Source organism: Castor canadensis, chromosome 2, assembly GCF_047511655.1.
Source record: "Castor canadensis chromosome 2, mCasCan1.hap1v2, whole genome shotgun sequence".
In the NCBI taxonomy this organism is placed as follows: Eukaryota; Metazoa; Chordata; class Mammalia; order Rodentia; family Castoridae; genus Castor; species Castor canadensis.
Genome location: NC_133387.1, coordinates 180,418,559 through 180,439,790, shown reverse-complemented (window position 1 = coordinate 180,439,790; position 21,232 = coordinate 180,418,559). Strand labels below are relative to the sequence as shown.

General features: G+C 43.1%; 1 protein-coding gene across 1 annotated transcript in view; it reads left to right on the top strand.

Annotated features, from left to right (window-relative positions):
• Sorl1 (sortilin related receptor 1) overlaps positions 1-21,232 on the top strand; it is a 163,475-nt gene that overhangs the window by 126,885 nt on the left and 15,358 nt on the right. The window contains exons 32-41 of the mRNA XM_074066519.1: positions 1,693-1,842; positions 7,185-7,316; positions 7,926-8,052; positions 8,209-8,378; positions 11,974-12,086; positions 12,280-12,384; positions 13,185-13,257; positions 15,961-16,043; positions 17,169-17,265; positions 19,596-19,780. Of these exons, the coding sequence (XP_073922620.1) occupies positions 1,693-1,842; positions 7,185-7,316; positions 7,926-8,052; positions 8,209-8,378; positions 11,974-12,086; positions 12,280-12,384; positions 13,185-13,257; positions 15,961-16,043; positions 17,169-17,265; positions 19,596-19,780 (1,235 nt within the window). The remainder of the gene's footprint in view (positions 1-1,692; positions 1,843-7,184; positions 7,317-7,925; positions 8,053-8,208; positions 8,379-11,973; positions 12,087-12,279; positions 12,385-13,184; positions 13,258-15,960; positions 16,044-17,168; positions 17,266-19,595; positions 19,781-21,232) is intronic.

The following is a 21,232-nucleotide window of genomic DNA, read 5'->3' as shown; positions in this document are numbered from 1 at the left end:
TCTGTATTTATTTATTTGGCATAAATAAATCATACATAGTAAGGGGTTCACATTGGCATTTCCATGCATACATAAAATGTACTTTGGCGTGCTCCTCCCTCTGTTACTCTTTCTTGTCTTCCCTCCCACTCCCCCTTTTCTCCTACCTTACATTTCCCTACTAGGTCCTTTTTATTTTCATGACCTTGGTTTTTTGTTTTGTTTTCCTCTAGCTTCCACAAATAAGAGAAAACATACAATATTGTCTTTGTGGGCCTAGTTATTTCAGATAACATAAATCTCCAGTTCCAACCATTTTCCAGCATAAGCCATTTCGGTCTTCCAAATGGCTGAGTAAACCCATTGTGTATATATACCACAGTTTTTGTACCCATTCATCCATCAGTGGCACCTAGGTGGTTCCATAGCTTGGGTGTTGTGAATAGTGCTGCAATAAACATGGGGGGAGGAGGTACATAAGATCTACAGTAAGCTGACTTTGATTCCTTTGGGTGTATACTCAGAAGTGGTTTGGCTGGATTATATGGGAGTTACCTTTTTTCTTTTTTCTTACATTCTGGAATATTTGTTTAACTTTATCTTCCAACTCTTCCTCTAAGTTTCTTCATTTCTATTATCCTTGTTTTATTTTATTTTATTTTTTATTTTTAGTACTGTTTCTTTTTAGGTATTCCATTCTTTTTGTCACAGATAACGTGTATATTCTTTCTTCCTGAGCATACTAAGGATGTTTGTTTTGAGGTGTTCTTGCAAAGTCCCTATTTCCTTCAGATGGCTTATAGGGGGATTTGTTTTTCTTTCTTTCATGGTAAAGCTTTTTCTCAGATCCTTCTTCACTGTTGCTTACATTTAAAACTGGGGACTAAAATGCTTCTAGGTGATTGTGAACACGTAGATGTGCTTGTCAACGTTATGCTTCAAGGCTAGGCTATTAGCTGGGTAAGTCTTGGCCTTGTTTACTGAAGGGTTATCTCTGAGGCCGACCACGTTCCCCATAGAAAATTGCTACAGTCTCCTGGTAGGCAGTAAGGATCTCATTGATGGGGCTCTTAAGAAGAGAGCTGGGTCTTGACATTTAACTGTCTATAGGTTTAATCCTCCTTTTACCAGTAGGATTTTCTTGCTCTCAACTGTGCCTGTCTAAACAGCTCTTCATTTTTATTCTGTTCATATCACAGCCTACCAGTCTTATATTGGAATGATGTATAGGGTGGTTGTCTTGTGGGCCTAGTAGGAGGAGAGGATTGAGAGACCTTAGCTGCTTTGTAAACATCTTTCAGTCAACTCTCTATCACCTGCTCCTCCACCCCCCATGCCCAAGGTCTGAGAGTTTCTGAGCCTTGTGAGGATTGTACAGTGTTGGACAGGTTAGTTCTAGCTTTCTCCTCTGCTAGCTTGGGGTAGAGGACAGCATCATCTGGGGTCCTTAGTTACCTCCCATCGTCTGCTATCCGTCTGTTTGCCTTCTAGCATCCCATGTGCTGTTGCTTCATTGTCTTTCCTGTTCTCCATGCCCTCATGGGCTTTGGTCTTTGGTGGGGTCTGGTGAGGAGCAAAGTGAGGTGTCAGTGTCCAGTCTGCTGTCTTTATCCTGAGCTCACGTGTCCTCAGGTCCCCACGGCTGTTCCTGAGGCAGTGCACTGTCCTAACACTGCTGTTTCTAAAACTGAATTTTGAAAACATGTTTTTCAGCAAATGTCACTGCTGCCTCCACTCCCACCCAGCTTGGGCGATGTGACCGATTTGAGTTCGAGTGCCACCAACCAAAGAAGTGCATCCCCAACTGGAAGCGCTGTGATGGCCACCAGGACTGCCAGGATGGCCAGGATGAGGCCAACTGCCGTGAGTAGTCAGAGGCCTTGCCCCCTAGAAGCTTGTCTGGCTTCCAGACAGCCAGACCCTGGTGTTGCACTGCTTCTCTGGAGCTGCCCACACCTGTGTGTGTGAGGCCTTGGGCGCGCTTCCAAGTAAGCATGTTTTCACTGCATTCTCCTCAGGGACTTTGCCACGTGGACTTACATCGTGTCGTATGATAGCGCCATCGTCTTACTTTCATTGAATTTTTTAGTAGGTACTAGGGTTTGGAACTCAAGGCCTTGCACTTGTTAGGAAGACACACTACCACCTAGCCTTTTTTTGCTTTAGTTTCATTTTAGGAGGACTTTTGCCTGGGGCCTGTCTCAGACCATGATCTTCCTATCCCTGCCTCCTGTGTAGCTGATATTACAGGCATGTGTCACTACACCTGGCTTATTTTCTGAGGCAGAATCTTAATAACATTGTTACCCAAGTTGACTTTGAACCACAATCCTCCTGTGTCTGCCTCCTGCATAGCTAGGATGTGACATTGGTTGTAATAAATTAACTGGGTATTAAATACCAGGAGCATGCTCACTGAAGATATTTTGTGAATGAATGAGAGAAATAGGTTTTTTGCTAAACACATTTAACTCCTAAAAATTCCTGTTGGTAAAGCCATGGCTCTCTGTACATGCCTTCCTTCTTTTGGAAGTATCTAGTGAGCATCTGTGAGTCACAGAGGATCTATTATTGAATAGATCACCTCCAGCACCCTAGTAAGAAATTCAGTCTTAGCTGTTAGGGTAATTCTTGCTTGGAGATATAATACTAAACCACACAGAGAACCTGAGCCCAGCATGAGGTGCCTTATGTACACGTCCTGAGTTTGCAGTTTGCAAGCATTATACGTCCTGGTGCCGGCTCCCATGACGCACCCAGGGAAGGTCCTTGGAGTAGGTGATGCAGTGAAACATTAACATTTGTGAGCTAGCGGCGGTCTACCGTGTCAGCTCCGTAGGGAAGTCCTCCTGAGTGACCCTCAGGAAATGGAGAAGAAAGCAGGCTGCCTGGCGATTAGAAAACAGAAGTGATTGTGTGCTTGGTCCTCTGCCATTCAATTAGCAACTTCTGGTCCCTGACTGTACTCCGAGGCCACCTCAGCCTGATGAGTACCACTTGGGGGTCTGTGGAGGGGGGTGGCTAGAGTGGTGCACTTTCTCTCCTAGTCACAGGGAGCTACTGGAGATTTTTGGGAGCTGATGTTTCTGTTCTAGGTCATTTGGCTATTTATGGTGTCAAAAGAATTAAAAGAGGAGGTGAGGTTGGAGGCCAGGGGCCAGTGAGGAGGCTCATGTGATGGGATGAGCAGGTGAAACAGGAGGGAGGCATCTTGGTATATGGAGGTGATAGTCACAGCAGTCATTGTGTCCTGGAGGTACAGCTCAGCAAGAAGGAATGAGGGCTGTTTTGGTGACCTCAGTGTGGATGTGGTCAGCTAAGGTGGGCTATGCAAAGAGTGAAGGTTTGCTGGGCTCCTCCACAAGGGACTTGGGGTTGGAGTGGGCTCGTGGACTGACATCAGAGTCTCAGGTGCTGTGAGGTGTGCTGGTGGAAGGAGAGAGGATGGTTAACCACTGGAGAAGCCTTTTTGTCCTTCTCGTGTCACAACACCAGATGTCCACACTCATCTCTCTGCTCACCTCTTAGCCAGTTTTCACACTTCCATGGTTCTTGTAACAAACAGTTCTTTACAGCCCTGAACTGTGGAGACAAATTTCACTAGGTCCTTTAGGCCTTGGTGTGCTGCTGAATCAAGAGAAAAATTGTCTTGGCCAAGTCCTTGGCTCAAAATGTTAAACTTACATATTTATAAAAACATACGGGATTTTTTCCTTACGTGTACTTGTTCTTTGGGGGTCATGAGACCCCACCCTTCATACTCCCTCTCTTCTCCATGCACACCATTTCTGCTTTTGTTTTGGTTGTCTCAAGGATCCTTTCTTGAGTTTCTTTGAGTTTTATAAGTTAATACCTAGGTTTTCTTTTTTTTAAAGAAATACCCTTTGACTTCTCTTACTTCAATTTGTAAGCCAGGGTGGTTTTGCTTGTTTTGTTTACTTAGTTCTTAGCTTAGGAAATTTTGTAAGGGATCCCATTACTAATCCCCTGGTTTCAGCAACCAGGAACTGAGTCATTTACATGCATGTTGGGATGAAACCCTTTCTGTCAGTTCCAGTACACTGGAACTCAGGTTTAGGTTCATTCTCTTATGTTTTTGTATTTGTGTTGTTAGTATGCCTGTCTCTTTGTTGTTCTTTTTGGCTCTGTTTTGTTTTTTTCTTTCTTTGCTTTATCATAAGCAATCCTTTTCAGGTTGCTTCACTTTGCTCTTTACATTTGCTGTTGTCATACTTTCTGAGCTTTTTCAGTGGCCCTATCCTGTTTAAAATGTCATTAATGGCTTGGATAAAAACTTGAAAGGCAAATCATATTGGCAGGTAATATACAAAGTCAACAACATAGCTTGATTTTTGGTGAAATCATCAGGACCCAAAAGAGAAATTAACAATTGGTGGTGGATTTTAAGGAGTCACTCACTGTTCTCAAATAAATTATATATTTATTACACTGAATTCTCAAAATAACATTATGATTTTGGTATTGACTCCATTTTAGAGACAGGAAAACTAAGGTTCAAAGAAGCAGCAGGATTGGCATAGTTATTTAGGTCAAGTTACAACGATCTGTCCATCTTGCTACATTGAAAGTTCTTACAAGGTAAGAATACACCAAGCCTAACAGAGAAGTTACAGAAGAATTAGTGTAAAAGTCTATACTTACATGGAAAGAATGAACCAGTGGACATGGGACATTAAAATAACGGGGGTTGGGTAGGTTGATCCCATACTCACACTCACCAGAATGACAGTAGGAACATCTGAGCCAAGTAAGCTACCACAAAGTAAGGTGAATGTTAAAAATAATGAACAAATAAGAAATAGGACCTCCTTCCTCCTTCCTGCATTCTCCAGGTCAGTGTTTTTTAGCCTATTCCTGTCTTCCTCACACAGGTGTTTCTTAGTTACAGGGGTTGAAATCACAATGTGCTATATCCCCAATTTTCCTGAATCCTTTAATGTGATTGCTTTATCAGAAACAAAGGCAGTGGGTGTAGCGTGATTCTGAGAAGCTGGCCCTTGAAGGCCACTACATCCTGTGCTGAGTGCCTGTCAGTCATCTGTTTATTAATCAGTTTCAGAATTTTCAGAGGTTGATGACAGCCTTATTTCCAGATTTTAAAACCTGTGTTTTGTTGCTTTAAAAGTTTAAATATGTTTTATAAAGAAGACTCAAATGGTCTCTGTTTGTTTGCTCAGCTGTTGTTGGTCATATTTTCTCACACTGCCTCCCCCTCCTGTCCAACTCTGCATGTCTTCCTATCTAGGAGGATAACCCTAGGTCCTTCACCCAGTCCCCTTTACCCCCGCTCATTGCATTCATGTGAACATATTCCCGCTTCCCACTGGCATCAGGAAGCGTGGCCCCCACTGGTGTATGCAGTGCTCCATGTAGAAGATGGTTACCTGTCTAGAGCACTTGCTCCAGAGCAGAGACTCTCAGCCCTGGCCACTTCTGAGGAGCCACATGGAGCTTATAAATAATGCATGTGGCCAGTTTTATGTTTCTGCCAGAGTGAACTTGGGGCAGGGCCCAGGAATCTGTGTTGTTTATAGGTTTCCCCAGAAAACTTATGAATCTCTATTGTAAATTCTCTAGTCTTAGAGTACTATAATGGTTTAGCAGCCATCTCTTTGGTAATTGCTCCTAGTATCAGAATCCTGGAATAGAATTTTGAAGGTATGATTAAATGAATTTATTATATAAACTATTTTAGATCAAGGTTTATTTATGTTTTAAACCTGGGATTTGTGCCTGGTTTATACTATTTCATGAAATTACATAGTTATTGTATGGAAAATTGTGTGTATTAGCGCATGGATTTGAACAAGAGTTGGAAGGGGGTTTGCTCCTGAGTGTCCCAGAGGAAACATTACAGTTGGAGCTCAGGAACCCAACATAAGATCTGGGAGGTTTTTCCCTGGCCACTGTAATGAATTATCATAGATTTAATATTTTGAAACAATACAAATGTATTTTCTTGTAGTTCTGTGAGTCAGAAATGTGACCCAGGTGAGCTTTTTAAAAACTGAGGTTTGGAGGCAGGCTCTAGGGGAGAAATCTGCTCCATTGCTTTTCAGCATCAGGGGTGCTGTTCCTACACGCTCACAGCCTCCACCTCCACCCAAAGCTAGCAGAACCACATCTCTCTGACCCTCTTCTGTCTTCACATCTTTCTCTGACCACAGCAGGAGAAGGTCTCTGCTTTAAAGGACCCATGTGGTTAGATTGGGCCCACCTGGAAAATACAGCCCACCCTTCCTACATGAAGGTCCCAAATTTCATCACAACCTCTTTGCCATATAAGGTGACATATGAGCAGGTTCCAGGTATTATGATATGAAAGTCTTTGACTTGGAGGTACAAGGTTAACGTTCTTCACGTCAGCGTTGGGTCTGTGATGTAGCATTTCCTTGACCAGGTTTGGGCAGGCGTGACCCACCCCACTCTGGGGCAGCAGATTTGGTTTCTATAGTCACTTTCATCTTTCCTCTTCTTATGGTCATTTGAAATCACTGTTACCGCTTCATTTTAGAGTCTCCCATGCTGGAAAAGTCATCCACTCATGGCCTTGCCATAGAGTTATGTAGCTCTTAACTTACCACTACACTTTATTTTGCATTCTACTTTGCAAACTGGCACAAATAAAAATTCTGAGTAAAGTCAGCATGTTCCTTAACGTTGTTACGATTCATGTTGTTATTTGTATTCCTCAAACTAGAAATCAGACTAAACTAGGAGTGGCCCATATACTAGGAGTGGAATAGTTAGGACTGTAGAGTGAGAATTGCAACATGTTGATGCCAGACAGGAGCAAGACACTGTTGCAGGTTTCTGGTCTCATCAGATCTGTACAGACAACTAGTGATGGAATTGTTACCCCAGTTTTATATAGGGGAGCTGAACTTGGATAATAATAAGCAGCTTGCTCAAGCTCACACAGAATAAGGACTTAAACCCTAATCTGTTTGACTACAAAGCTCTCTTGCTCTTCCTGAAGGGAGATCTTGATTGCTAATGTTAAATCAGTTGGTACCACAGAGCCAGTGTCATTCTTTTCCTCATTCCAGAGGTATATTTTAAACACAAACCAGCTGGTTTAAAGAATTCAAACTATTTTTCCTAAATGTGAGTAAACCTAGGTCCAGTCTTTTGTATAACATGGCTCTTCCCCTCTGGGTCTAAGACGGTTTTTTGTGTTTCAGCTACACACAGCACCTTGACCTGTATGAGCAGGGAGTTCAAGTGTGAGGATGGCGAGGCCTGCATCGTGCTCTCAGAGCGGTGTGACGGCTTCCTGGACTGCTTGGATGAGAGCGACGAGAAGGCCTGCAGTGGTAAGTGCTGATCCCTCCCTGCTGGCTTAGCTGGGCTGGGTGGCCTATTTTCTGTAAGGATTTCTGGCTAAGACCCTTTTGAGCTTTTCCTCAATGTGAAAATGAAAAGGATTGGGGCTGCACATTGGAGTACCAAATGGGATGACACATGGCCCAACTCAGAGAACTTCCAGCCAGCACTTCCTTGGTAGTAAAACACTGGCATTAGATTTGTTTTTATCATACTTCCCACCTGTTGCTAATCCATGCTCCATTGCTGATTGGTGCACAGTTGCTCTCACAGAGCCTCAGACTGCTGGTGGGGTGCGCTCGATCTTTCTGCCTGGAGTGCATTTAGTAATATATCCTACTCTGACATTGTCATTGAACTTGTTCTCTGTTGAGAATCAAGCTTAAATTGTTGTATGCAAGGAAGTGAAATACTTGTTGTATGCAAGGACTGGAAATTTAGAGGACCCTAGGAAAGGCTGTATGGGAGGGTTTCTGGGGTCTTTTCAGGTAATGGTTGTAGCCTTCTCACAACTTAGATTATGGTAGTTATGTCTAAAGTCAGGATCCTTTCAAGACTGGGGATTTATAAGACACAGCTTCCTCTGACTTCCCCCCCAGATGAGTTAACTGTATACAAAGTACAGAATCTTCAATGGACAGCGGACTTCTCTGGGGATGTAACTTTGACCTGGATGCGGCCCAAGAAAATGCCCTCTGCTTCTTGTGTGTATAATGTCTACTACAGGTGGGTCCCATGTTTGCCATGGTCCTCCCTGTGATGTGATGTCTCACAAATTCTCTTGTGATATACATGCATGGTATGGTTCTTCATTAGCTGGACAGTACATCTCAGCCACCCCATGCTGCTTTGCTGTGACAGTGTCTTTATTCCTTTGGCTAGGGTGGTTGGAGAGAGCATGTGGAAGACTCTGGAGACCCACAGCAATAAGACAAACACTGTGCTAAAAGTCTTGAAGCCAGATACCACCTATCAGGTTAAGGTCCAGGTTCAGTGTCTCAGCAAGGTGCACAACACCAATGACTTTGTGACGCTGAGGACTCCAGAGGGGCGTAAGTGTTGAATTTATCTTTATGACATGTGTAAGACCTTAGTTTCCCAAGGATGCTCAAGAGTTGGTCAACACTCTGTCTTACACCTGTTGAAGTATGTGGCTAAGTTTTATGGTCTCTCCTTATTAGGAGAGAGTGTTCTTGTACCTTAAGTTAATTTCAGAGTCTTTCCACCATTGCCTGCTCTTTGTATTCTATCTTCCTTCTCTAGATGCTTCCTAGTACTTGGTACTTCAGAGCCACCATTTACAAATGAGGCACATCAATAGTTCTGGGCTAAGTTTTGATGAAATATAACAAATTCATGTGTCTTAAGAGAGTCCCCTCCTTTCTCCTCCCTTCAAAGCAGTCGACAGAGGTGACTGTCTACTTAGTGTCGTCATTTTCCCATCGGCTTGAAACATCTTGAACATACTGTCCCAGAACTCACTAAGGTGGTGCTCTGGAGACGATCACACTCATTTGGACCTAGAATTTCTATGATGCTGGAAAATTCATCTTATTCCTTGGAAGTGTGCCCATGATTTCTGTTTTGTGCAATGATAGGTCAAGGCAGCAGAGGCTGTTGTTGACAATTAAGAGCTCAACACTGAAGTCTAGGGGCAGTGGTGACCCAGCCTGCCCAAGTGAGTCTAGCCTGCAGACTGTGTGACCCACACGATTACATCAGATCAACTAAGCTGTTACCCACTGCAGGTATAGCACTCCTTGCTTTCTGCAAGAAGCAAAAATGGTGTCTTGTCAATGTGGAGATCACACCACCAATCTTCTTAATGGCTAGGTTCAAATGCTAGCTCTAGATTCTTTCTTGCCCTTGTCTTAAGCTCAGGAATGAATCTCTAGTTGACCTCAAGTGAACTTCTTCTTTTTTTTTTTTTTTTTTTGGTGGTTCTGGGGTTTGAACTTAAGATGTTGTACTGCCAGACTGTGATTCTCCTATTTATACTTTCTGCACAGCTGGGGTGACAAGCATGTACCACATGCTGAGCTTGGTTTTATTGGTTGAGATAGGGTCTTGCAGACTTTTTACCCAGGCTGGCCTCAAACTGTGACCCTCTCGATCTCCATCTCCTGAATAGCTGGGATGACAGCTGGGAGCACAGCAAGTTGATTCCTTTTTAAAATTTTTAGTATTTGTTAAATTTTTAAACAGCACATAATTTTACATATTTATGGGGTACAGTATGACACTTCAGTACATGAATACAATGTGTAATCAGATCATGTGGTATATCTGTCATGTCTGAATATATTGTTTCTTTGTGTTAGACACATTCAAAGTCCCTACTATTAGGTATTGTGAAATATTCAATTAAGTTTTACCAATGTTAGTTGTTCTACTGTGCTGTTGAACATTAGAAGTTATTCCTTCTCTCCAGCTGTACCCTTGTGTACATTAGCCATCCTCTCTCCATCCTTCTCCCAGCTCTCCATCCTTCCTAGGCTCTGATAACCACTGTTCTACTCTCTGCTTCTGTGACATCAACTTCTTAGCTTACACATATCAGTGAGAACGCGTGGTATTTGTCTTCCTGTGCCTGCCTTCTTTCGCGTAACATAACGTCCTCCACGTTCATTTGTGTTACTACATATGACAGGATTTCATTCTTTTTATGATCGAATAATATTCCATTGTATATATGCACCCCATTTCCTTTATCCATTTGTCCATCAGTGGGCACCTCCTGGATTCCATATTTTGACTGCTGTGCAGCACTGTGCACAACAGTAAATGTGAGAGGACAGGTGTCTGTTCAACATCCTGGTTTCCTTTCCTTTGGGTGTATACCCAGAAGTGGGATTACAGGGTCATTTGATAGTTCTCATTGTACGCTTTTTGATATACCTCCATACTGTACTAATTAATATTCCTGCCAGCAGTATAGGAGAATTCCCTTTCTCTGCATCCTTGCCTGCATCTTTGTCTTTTTTGGCAATGGCCTGGACTGGGGTGAGACACTATTTCGTGTGGTTTTGAATTACAGTTTCATGGTAACTAATGATGGCTGACCATGTTTTCATGATTGGCCATTCATCTATCTTTTTTTGAGAGCTGTTTGTGCAGATCATTTGTCTTTTTTAAAATCAGATTGTTATTTTTTTGCAGTTGAGTTTGAATTCTTTGCATATTCTGGATATTAATTATTTGTCAGGTGAATGGTTTGTAAATATTTTCTCCTGTTCTTCAGGTTGTCTCTTCACACTGTTGACTGTTTCCTTTGTTGTATGGGAGCTTTTTAGTTAGCTGTAGTGTCATTTGTCAAGTTTTACTTTTCTTGCCTATACTTTTGGGGTCATATTAAAAAAAAAAAACTTTCCCCATACCAATGTCCTGAAGCTTTACGTCTGTTAATTTTTCTAGTAACTTTACAGTTTTGACTCTTAACATTTTAAGTCTTTGATTTGAGTTGATTTTCGTATATGGTAAAAGATAGAAATCTACCTTTAGTCTGCTGCAAATGGATATCCAGTTTTCCCAGCACCGTTTGTTGAACAGACTGTTGTTTCTCCAGAGTATGTTCTTGGTAACTTTGTCAAAAATCAGGTTAGCTGTAAATATGTAGAGTCAAGTCTGGGTTCTCTCTTCTGTTCCACTGGTCTGTGTGTACGTTTTATGCCAGTATCCCTCCATTTTGGTTGCTACAGCTTTACAGCTTGTTTGAAGTTAATAAGTGTGCTCCCTCCAGCTTTGTTCTTTTTGCTCAGGATTACATTGGCTTTTAGTATCACTTACGGTTCCATATAAATTTTAGGAGTGTGTTTTTTTCTACTTCTGTGAGGAATGTCATTGGTATTCTGATAGTTTGTATTGATTCTACAGATCACTTTGGGTAATGCTTACATTTTAACAATATTAGTTGTTGCAATTCATCAACTTGAGACCTTTTTCTATTTTTTTTGTGTGTCATCAGTTTCTTTCATCTGTGTTTGATAATTTTCATTGTAGAGATCTTTTACCTCCTTGTTAAATTTATTCCTAGATACTTTGGTTTTTTTTCTTTTCTTTTCTTTTTTTTTTGGTTCCTTTCAATGAATTTCTTATTGGTGTATAGAAATGATGCTGATTTTTGAATGTTGGTCTTGAATCCTGCAACTTTACTGAATGCATTTATCAATTTCAGTGGGGTTGTTGTTGTTGTTCTTGGGTCTAGACTTTCCTCCCTCCCTCCCTTTCTTCTTTTTTTTGGGGGGGGAAATACTGGGGTTTGAACTCAGGACCTCACACTTGGCAGGTGCTCAACCCTGAGTTATGCCCCCAGCCCTTTTTGCTTTAGTTATTTTTCAAATAGGGTCTTGCTTTTTGCCCAGGGCTGGCATTGGACTAGATCTCATTGCTTGGATTACATGGCTTGAATTACATAGCTTGGATTACAGGCACATGCCACCTCACCCAGCATATGTGTTGAGATGGAGTCTTGCTAATGTTTTGCCCAGACTGACCTCAAACCACTATCCTCTTGATCTCTGCTTCCCAAGTCGTTGTGATTACAGGTGTGAGCCACTATACCTGGCTTGAGTCTAGCTTTTTCTGTGTGTAAGTTCATATTGTCTGCATGCCAGGGATCGCTTAACTTCCAAGTTGACTCTTTTCTAGTGCCAGATGCCCCTCGAAACCTCCAGCTGTCACTCCACAGTGAAGCCGAAGGTGTGATTGTTGGCTGCTGGACTCCTCCCATCCATACCCAAGGTCTCATTCGCGAGTACATTGTAAGTACCTTCCAAAAGTTGGCATGAGTGCCAGGGTGCTAGAGATTTCTGGGTGTTCTGTTGATTTGACAGCTTTGTGGTTAATGACCATCCAATGGAACATTTAACACCTTGCTTTCTACCTCTTTGCCAAGGTCTTAGGTGTTCCACACCCCTGGTTATCTCTTACTCATATGTTTTCTTCTCACTTTAGGTGGAATACAGCAGGAGTGGATCCAAGATGTGGGCCTCCCAGAGGACTGCTAGTAACTCAACAGAAATAAAGAACTTAGTGGTCAATGCTCTCTACACTGTCAGAGTGAGTGTTCACATCCATTCCTGCCATCTGAGCAGCCTGAGGTCTTACACAGATGGCACCACTTCCTGAGAACTCAGTGCTTATTTTTACAAAATGCATATTAGTATTCTGCAAAATCCCCAGCTCCCTTGTCCTGAAGTAGGAAATCAGACTTCCTCAGATAACCAAGAACTTGGTACTGCAACTTTCCCTGCTTGTAACTCAGATACTCTGCTAGCTTTCCAGTACCTGTACTTTTGCATCCTCTGCTTCTCTGCTTCTCTTTAGTTTCAGGGTGATGCAGACCTATGATAAGTGGCATTTATAAACTGACTTTGTGAAGTTCTTAGGAACCAGTATCTTCAGAAAGGTGCTAGATTTTTTTGAGCACATTTATTGCGACCATTAAGTACACATCCTGCAGAAACTCCCTTGCCGTTATGACTCCCCTAATACCCTTTTTCACATGTGAGTGTGTGTATGTGTGAGTGTGTGCATGTGTGTGTGTATAGAACTTAGAAAGATATGTATAGACACACACATACCTCTAACCCGTTAGAAGAACTTCAACATCTGTCAATCAATAGATATTTTGTAATCTTAGGAGTATTAGAATTCCCATAGCCCAAGCTCTTTCCTTTTGTCTCTTTTCCCCTCTTATCTCAGTTGCTGGCACCTCTAAATGTCCTGGGTCACTCGGTATATAATTTTTTCCACCCTCAATTCGAATACCCCCACCCCCTTCCTATAGCTCACTCAGAATTCTTGCTCTATGGTGTATTGCCTTTATCTCCTACTAATTCACACTCTGATTTGAAAAGGTGGCTGCGGTGACTAGTCGTGGAATAGGAAACTGGAGCGATTCTAAATCCATTACCACCATAAAAGGAAAAGGTAAATGATTCCAGCACTTGCAGATTTAGAGAAGATAGAAACCCTTTGGAAACAATCTTCAACAAGACTGGAAAGGAGGAGCATAGATTAGGAAACTTCAGCCCACTTCCTCTTCCCCAGCACACACACACTTCGGGGTATCTCTGTATTGCTTTATATGCGAAGTCTTTTGGGGTGACCTTTGTGTGTATCCCTCCTCCTCCTGGAATTAAAGGTACTTCCAAAGGCCATCATGCCCTCGCTGTGTGAGCACGTACAGTGTCTAAAACAGAAGGAGCCCTTTCTCATGAAAGATGGAGATGGTTTGCCCATGGTCATTTTTGGGTGTTTTAGAGAAAGCTCCATGCTGACACTTGTGACTTCCTCCAGGAAACTGTTAGTGGTGGCTTCTAGTGCCAGACCTGGTGGGTGTTGGTCAGGCTCACTGCTCTGTACATTAGCTCACCTAATCGATCCCTCAGGTTAACTATAAAATCAGATAAGGAAGTTCAAAGAGGAGGTGTGTCACTTGTCCCAGGCTACACAATCAGTAAGGGACAGAGCTGGGACTGAATCCCAACATACCTGACTCCAAAACCTGTGCTCCTAATCATCCTTCTGCATGCTTCCTTCTGGGCTGAGACATTTGCAGCCATGGGGCCACTCTGCTTGCCAGGTTGCTACACTTCATGCTGCATGTGCCACACGGGCAAGATCTCATCTGTTTTGCTTACTCTATTCCTGGTATCTAGTGGGAACTCAAGAAATAGTCAGTGAGGGAGAAAATTAAAGAAGCAAATGAAGGGTCTTGTTGCCCATTGGGAGGTGGAAGGCAGCCCATCTTCCTGACTGATTTCCTGATCTTAGCCTTGGCACAGGGAACTTTCACTTCTGGACTTGCATTAAAACCAGATGAGCACTGTGGCCTAGAATGTGATTGGGTGAGGACAGGATTTACTTTAATCTGAGCCTGTGAGAAGCTCGAATCACTTTAGAGTCACTCTCTGGTCACTTCTAAAATGCAGAGGTCAGGGCAGGAAGGAGCCAGAGTTAGTTCTGTCAGTCAATCAGTGGGCAGAATGCCTGCAGGTTCTAGAGAAAGCATGCTAAATCCACACTTCCCTAGAGTTTTTATTGTTACCATTTCTTTGTATACCATCTGAGTCAACCAGATATGACCATCCATATCCAAAAGAAGGGACTTTGGAAGGTCAGCATGTTCCTTGAGTTGTGTGAGCACAAGTCCCCTCCACATTTGGAAATCTCAATGGGTGGTTGCTTTTCCTAAACTTCATTTTGTTGAGTCTTGGCGTCTCACATGTGTTCTGATTAAGGTATGTTTAGGAGGCAACTCTGTGCTGTGTAAAAAAGCAATGCTGTGGACTATGTGTGACTTGGGGCTGTAACAACATGAGAAGATAAAGGGCAAAGAGCAGTGGTGGCAGTGAGAAGCACCGGGTTGATTAGTGAATGATGTAGATGAATAATGGTGACAGTGAGAAAAGCCAGTATTTATTGAGTGCTTTCTGTGTACTAAGTACCATGCTTCTTGTTTTACATGAATCCTGTAAGTATTTTTATCATTATTTTGTAGTTGAGGAAAGGGGATCTAGAGAGAGTTGTGACCTTCCCCCGGTCATTATAGTTCAGGTTGGCTTTACCAGAACAGCAGCACTTTTGGCTCTCAGAAGCTTTTGGTAGCCTTTCTTCTGGTTATTGTGTTTTCTCAATTCCAGTTTTATGACATGTTTAACCATCCGGAGGGACTCCCCCAGATTTCAGTCCATCTCTTTTTGCCATTGCTTTGAGTCTTTCTTGCATTTCCTAAGTAAGGGTCCCGTGTGCTGAGTGTAATATACATGTTATCAACCAAATAGTGTCTTCTAATCATATGTATCCTGTGGGGCCCTTTTAGATTATGCTTGACTCAGCACCGTCAGCCTTGTTGTGGGCAGACCTTTAAGATGACCAGCATGGTGCTCATCAGGTGAACTGAGAAGGGCTTTTCTCTAGGCCACATTTTCCCTTCTCCCTCAGACATCAGCTTGAGCTTCTGTGTTTTGGAGAACACCAATTGCTTACTGGCTGTTAAAGCCATCAAAGAGGCTTCGTTGGCGAAAGGAAAAGGTGTTAGGCACTGTACATATCTTAGTTAACTTTTCCCACTCTGTGAAGTGTAGAAATACTTACCTCTAGGCTCCAGGAACAAATAATGTGCTCCTGGTTACCTGGCACTTAAGTGACAGAGAACAGAATTTGAACTTTTAAGATTGCTAGACTTCAGAGGCATATTCTTCCCATTTTGCCACACAGACATTAATGCCGCACAACTAATGATCCCTCCTGCTGTCATCCTTCAAAAGGACTAGAGATCCCTGGGACTTGTTAGAGCTCATGAAGATGGCACTCATAGCGATCCCTGCCCCTTTAAGAGCCAGACTGGGCTGTGTGGGGCCATTGACATAGTGGAAATTTCCTCCTCGACCTAATTGCCAGGCCAGCTGACTGAGCCAAGATTGTTGTGTGCTCACCGAGCAACGGTGGGCCCAACCTCAACTTCAGGAACACAGTGGTAGAAAAGATAGACGGCTAAAGAGAGCCAAAGAAATGCCCTTTCTTCCCCAACTGAAAGACTGCTTTGTTGTGGAGTTGAGAACTGTGAAGCCCTGCTTTCTTCACTTTTCATGGTGTGCTTTCTCTCTTTGAATTCCTTTTTGTTTTCAGTGATTCCACCACCAGATATCCACATTGACAGCTATGATGAGAACTCTCTAAGCTTTACCCTGACCATGGATGGTGATATCAAGGTAATGTGGACATTTCAAAGAAGCAACTGGGTGGAACTTTTCCTTTGTATGGGAACTGATACAACTTAGTTCGCTAAGAATACAAAAAATGAATGACATGATCTAGTGAAGCTAAAATTCCAGACCTAGGTTGGTTCCATCCCCCATGAAGAACAATGTGAGTTTCCACATCTAATTATCCTGCCTGAGCCTGGTGCCTTTCTTCTGTAACCATATAATTAAATGGTTCACAGCTACAGTGCAAATAAAGAGTTGGTGTTAACAGAATATGTGTGCCCTGTAATTTTCAGCTTTATTGGATTTCCTGGTGCTAATGCTAATGTGGAGGGTCCCACAGTAGAAGAGAAACCTTCTTGTGAGAGTTGGATACCTTGGAACCATAGCCCCTTATATCCACCCCATTCATCCTCTTCCGCCACTGCTGGTGCCTCCACAGGGCCATCTGCATAGTTGACTCCACCAGAGTCATCTGTGTCCTTGTGGTCTCTCAAGTGGAGATCTATTTTCCATGATGTCCTTTTCTGTGCATTTGCTTCTCCTTGCATCCTTCCCCATCTGTAATCTTTGTGTTGGGACAAACAGTTTCAGAGCCTTTGTACCATTTTAACATCCTATTCTTAGCTTCAGAGAGAGTTGACCCAAGACATGGCCTTACTGTGGTTTTTGTCTGTAACAGTCGTTGGTTTTGTAAATCTTTGTGTACTATATGTAAAATCTTTAGTTCAGAACTTTCTCTGAGCTGAGAACTTGAAAAAGTCTTTCCTGGTTCCTGGAGCTCTCACCAGCCAGACAACCTGAGCTGAGATTTACTCTTAATTACCAAGTATCTTTTCAATATTTCCTCTTTCTACCTTGGTTAATTGATTTTTGTCCTTTCATCCTGTGTTATTTTTTTGTTTCATTGGATATATTTTATATTATAAACGATCTCACATTTGTTTCTATAACTAAATATTATTTAACAGCACAAATAGAATTTTTTTTAAAATCAAAAGAAGCCACCTGCCTATTGTCAGAAAGGAGGCACCTAATGAAACAAGAGAATTGTGCTGTTTTTTCTGCGTATTGTGTTCGTGTGCTGGCTATATTAGCTGCTTACATGGCATGCTTTCTGTTTCTTGGCAGGTGAATGGCTATGTGGTGAACCTTTTCTGGGCATTTGACACCCACAAACAAGAAAAGAGAACCTTGACCTTCCGAGGGAGCTCATTGACACACAAAGGTAACACCTTACACTTGGTCAGTGTATGAGCGGGAAGGAATAAGGCTGGATTGACATGTTCCTGTTAGCAGCATTTGCGGGGGTGGGGACTGTCAGTGGGGGATCGTTTCTGGAGGTGGCTCTTTGTGGACAGGTTCTTGTTCAATAAGGATGCTATAAATGTGCTCCTGACTCAGGTGGAAAGGTTTCACTCACTGGCTCCTCAAACCTCCTTCTAACCTGGTGGCCCTTGGAGGAAGTTGGAGACCAAGGAGGAGGAAGAACTGAGCAGCTGGATTAATTCTGCAGATGATGTTTTTGTTCCCTAAGAACGAGTTCCCCGATTTGGTTACATATCTCCTTTCTGGTCTGACTTGATCCCTGTCTACTAGGAAAAGGTAGCACAAGATCTGGTGTGAGATTGGCATTAATGAATATTTGTTGACTTAGTGAATAGACAGACAAGCCAAGGAAGGAAGTGGTCCAGTCTCACATCTGTGCAAAGAGTAAGCCTCTACCACAATTCTTACATCTGACAATGGGCTGACAGACAGATTTTAGTTTATCTCTAAGACAAAACCTTCGATACCAAAAGCTGCCTGTGAAGGTTGAGAACAGCACAGGCCTTCCTCCTTTCCTCTTCCTGCAGCCTGTTTGCAGAGGACTTTCCATTCTACTTCTATTCATTCCTTGCTATAGTCTTGGAAGTAGAAACTCCAAGTGTTCTGTTATCACCTGTTGTTTGAAACTGAGGGTCTACTGGATTTGATAATTTGCATCATGCAAGTGAAAAAGAACATTGAGCTCCTACCTTTGTCAGGCATTTTCTGAGGAACCCTGTGTTGTTTGGGGGGTTCTTGTCTTTGCTCATCTTGTAGAAGTGAAGCTAGGTTCCCTCAGCAGGTAGAGCCAAGATTTGAACCCACATCTTTCCAGTTCCAAAGCCTGTGGTCTCATTGTCTCAGTACCACCCCAGTAAAATCGCCTGAGTCACAATCAGAAGTCTCAATGGCTGTTGCCCGAGGTCTGTGAAGGGCTGGCTTTCAGTAGGCATTGTGCCAGGCACTTGGGAGCATTTTCTGTTTTAATCCCTGCAGCAGCTGGCTGCTATAAGTGCTGTTATTTTTCTCCATCTTAGAAGCAAGGAAACAGATGTAGAGAGTTTAAATACTTTACCAAGGATGCCCATCTGCAAAGTGTAGAGCTGGCCTTGCACCTCAAGTCCTTCTGATCCCACAGGCTACCCACCTCGCGCATGCTCTGCTTTGTAAATGCCTCCACAGTTCCAGTCCCCTAATTAGAAAAGAGTGCACATTTATTTCAGAAAATCTAGAAGACAAAAGAAAGTGTAATGAACATTTAAAATTTCTGTAATTTTACTTTTGCTTTTTGATAGTTCCACATATTTTTGTATACATTGTCTCTAGGTCTTCTATTTTTATATAGCACCAGAGTAATAATGCAAAGAGTTTTGTATCATTCTCTTTTCTTTTAACATAAAATTGTGAGAATTTTGCAGTGTCATTAAATATTCTTTGGGACAAGTTTTACTTGCTGCACAGCAGTTCATGGGATACACATTATTTCATTATCACCCTGCCATCAACAGGTTATGATAGGTTTTTTCTTTTCTCTCTCTCTCTGTCTCTCTCTCTCTCTCTCTCTCTCTCTCACTTTTTGGTAGTACTGGGGTTGAACTCAGAGTCTCACGCTTGCTAGGCAGGCGCTCTATCACTTGAGTCACATCCCTTTTTAGTTTAGTTATTTTTCAGATAGGGTTTTTATGCTTTTTGTCTAGGCCAGCTTTGGACTATGAGCCTCCTACCTACACTTTCCACATAACTGGAATGACAGGCGTGTGCTAACATGCATGGCTTAGTTCTTGAGATGGGGTTTAGGTACTAACATTTTACCCCAGCTGACCTCAAAGCAAGATCCTCCCAATCTCTGCTTCTAAGTAGCTGGGATTATAAGTGTAAACCACCACACAGGACTGTGCACAGTCTTTTTTCTACTATAACAGACACTCACTACTATAATGTTCACTGATATTTGAGTCCCAATCTGGTTCCATGGGATAGCTGGATTAAAGGGCAAATAGGTGCATAGAAGTGTTGTTCCAGCTTTATATGCCCAGACGGTCAGCAGTAAGAGAAATGACCAGTGCCCATGAGGTATGTTACATGTACTTGTCCTCAGTTAGTTAATATGACATGAACTTGTAAACTAACTAACTCCTCACATGTAGGAGTCATTTAAACTGAGAAATTACTTTAAAAACATATATTGACACCAACTCTTAATGAATACCCCAAGCTTCCTCCTGGCATCTCCTATCCTTATTTTCACAGTTGGAAATCTGACGGCTCATACATCTTACGAGATTTCTGCCTGGGCCAAAACTGACTTGGGAGATAGTCCTCTGGCATTTGAGCATGTCATGACCAGAGGGGTTCGCCCACCTGCTCCTAGCCTCAAAGCCAAGGCCATCAACCAGACTGCAGTGGAATGCACCTGGACTGGCCCCAGGAATGTGGTAAGTGGGCCAGAATGACTGTCACAGAGTGACCATGGACCCTTCCCAATGCCAAGCGTCCAGACAGCAACAGGACTTTCTTTGCTGCGCTGCTCTGTCTTTCTCACTCAAACACAAACCACCCTCTTGGCCAGCTGTAGATTACCTAGAAATAGTCATGAAAAACCCTGAGCTCTCACTAGGACTCCCTTGGACCCCAAAGTAGGTTCTACTCTCAAAGGGCCCCTTTGCTCTATTAATGTACCCAATTCAGGGCAAGACCACTTGTCACACTTAGCTTTCTTGCCAGAGTGGAACATAATGTACAGAACACCCAGACATTACTTAATTTTAGGGTCTCTAATTACATGCAAGCTTAGAGAAGCAGCCTTCGGTCTTGTCCTAGCTCATGCACTGGACACACACCTTGTAGCTTTTGCAGGTGAGGGATTAACTGAGACCCCTGTGGGCAGCCCACAGCTCCTGCTCCTCTTCAGTTCACTGAGCACTCTAGCAGCTCTCCCACCATCTTCCTCTTCACCTCAAGAACTGCCATTGTCAATGGCCCATGAGAGGACCCCCTCAGATCCTGGCTGTGTGGCCTCTTCCCTGTTCATCACCACCCCACCCCTATAGACCCATAGGCCTTATGTAATGAGATGGTCCTGGTTCTGAGTTCAGAGCCTCCACTCCAGCCACAATATTCCATCTTTATTGCTCCCTAGTTCCTTCATTCCTGGTCCATTAGCATTTGCTTTCCAACCCCTGGAGTCCCTTAATGCCCCCATGCCTGCTTCCTCCCCTTCAGGGCCTCCCTTCCTCTCTCACTGTCTCTCTTCTGCTCTCCCCTCTCCAGTCCTGTAGTGCCCAGTAGAATTAGAGAAATCACACTGTTGTCAAGGACCTGAAAACCCCTTTGCACTTCCTCAGTCTTTCCCCTGTCCCCATAGTGCCTCAAAACCTGTATAGTTCTCTTCAAGGCCCAGCTTCCTGCTCATAAGCTCTCAGAGAAAATACTTTGATCCTACCTTAGAAAGAAACCTGCCTCAGTTTTTACCTTCCCCTTATCAATTCACTCAGCCTCCACACCCTGCTGTAAGCTTTATCAAATCCCATTTCCCTGCTTGAAACTCCCCCAACCTCCTCTGTGTACCCACAGGAGTGGGAATGGCTACATTAACAGGAACAGAAGGAAGCAGTGCTCTAAACAGTTTGTTTCCCTGTTGATTTAAAGAAGCTTGGGGCTCAACAGTCCAGCACTTCTGTCACAACAGTGCAGTTTCACCCAGGATGCAGGCCCTGCCATCTCTAGCCTGTGGCATCCATCTTCACGATCACCTATGGTCCAAGAGGCCTGCTCAGGCCACAGCCATTGTCTATATTCCAGGCAGCAGGAGGGCAGGAAGAAGGGCTGTCCTCCATTGTGATGAGCCCTGCTAGGCTTTCCCATTGAGTGGTTCTGCTTTTGTCTCA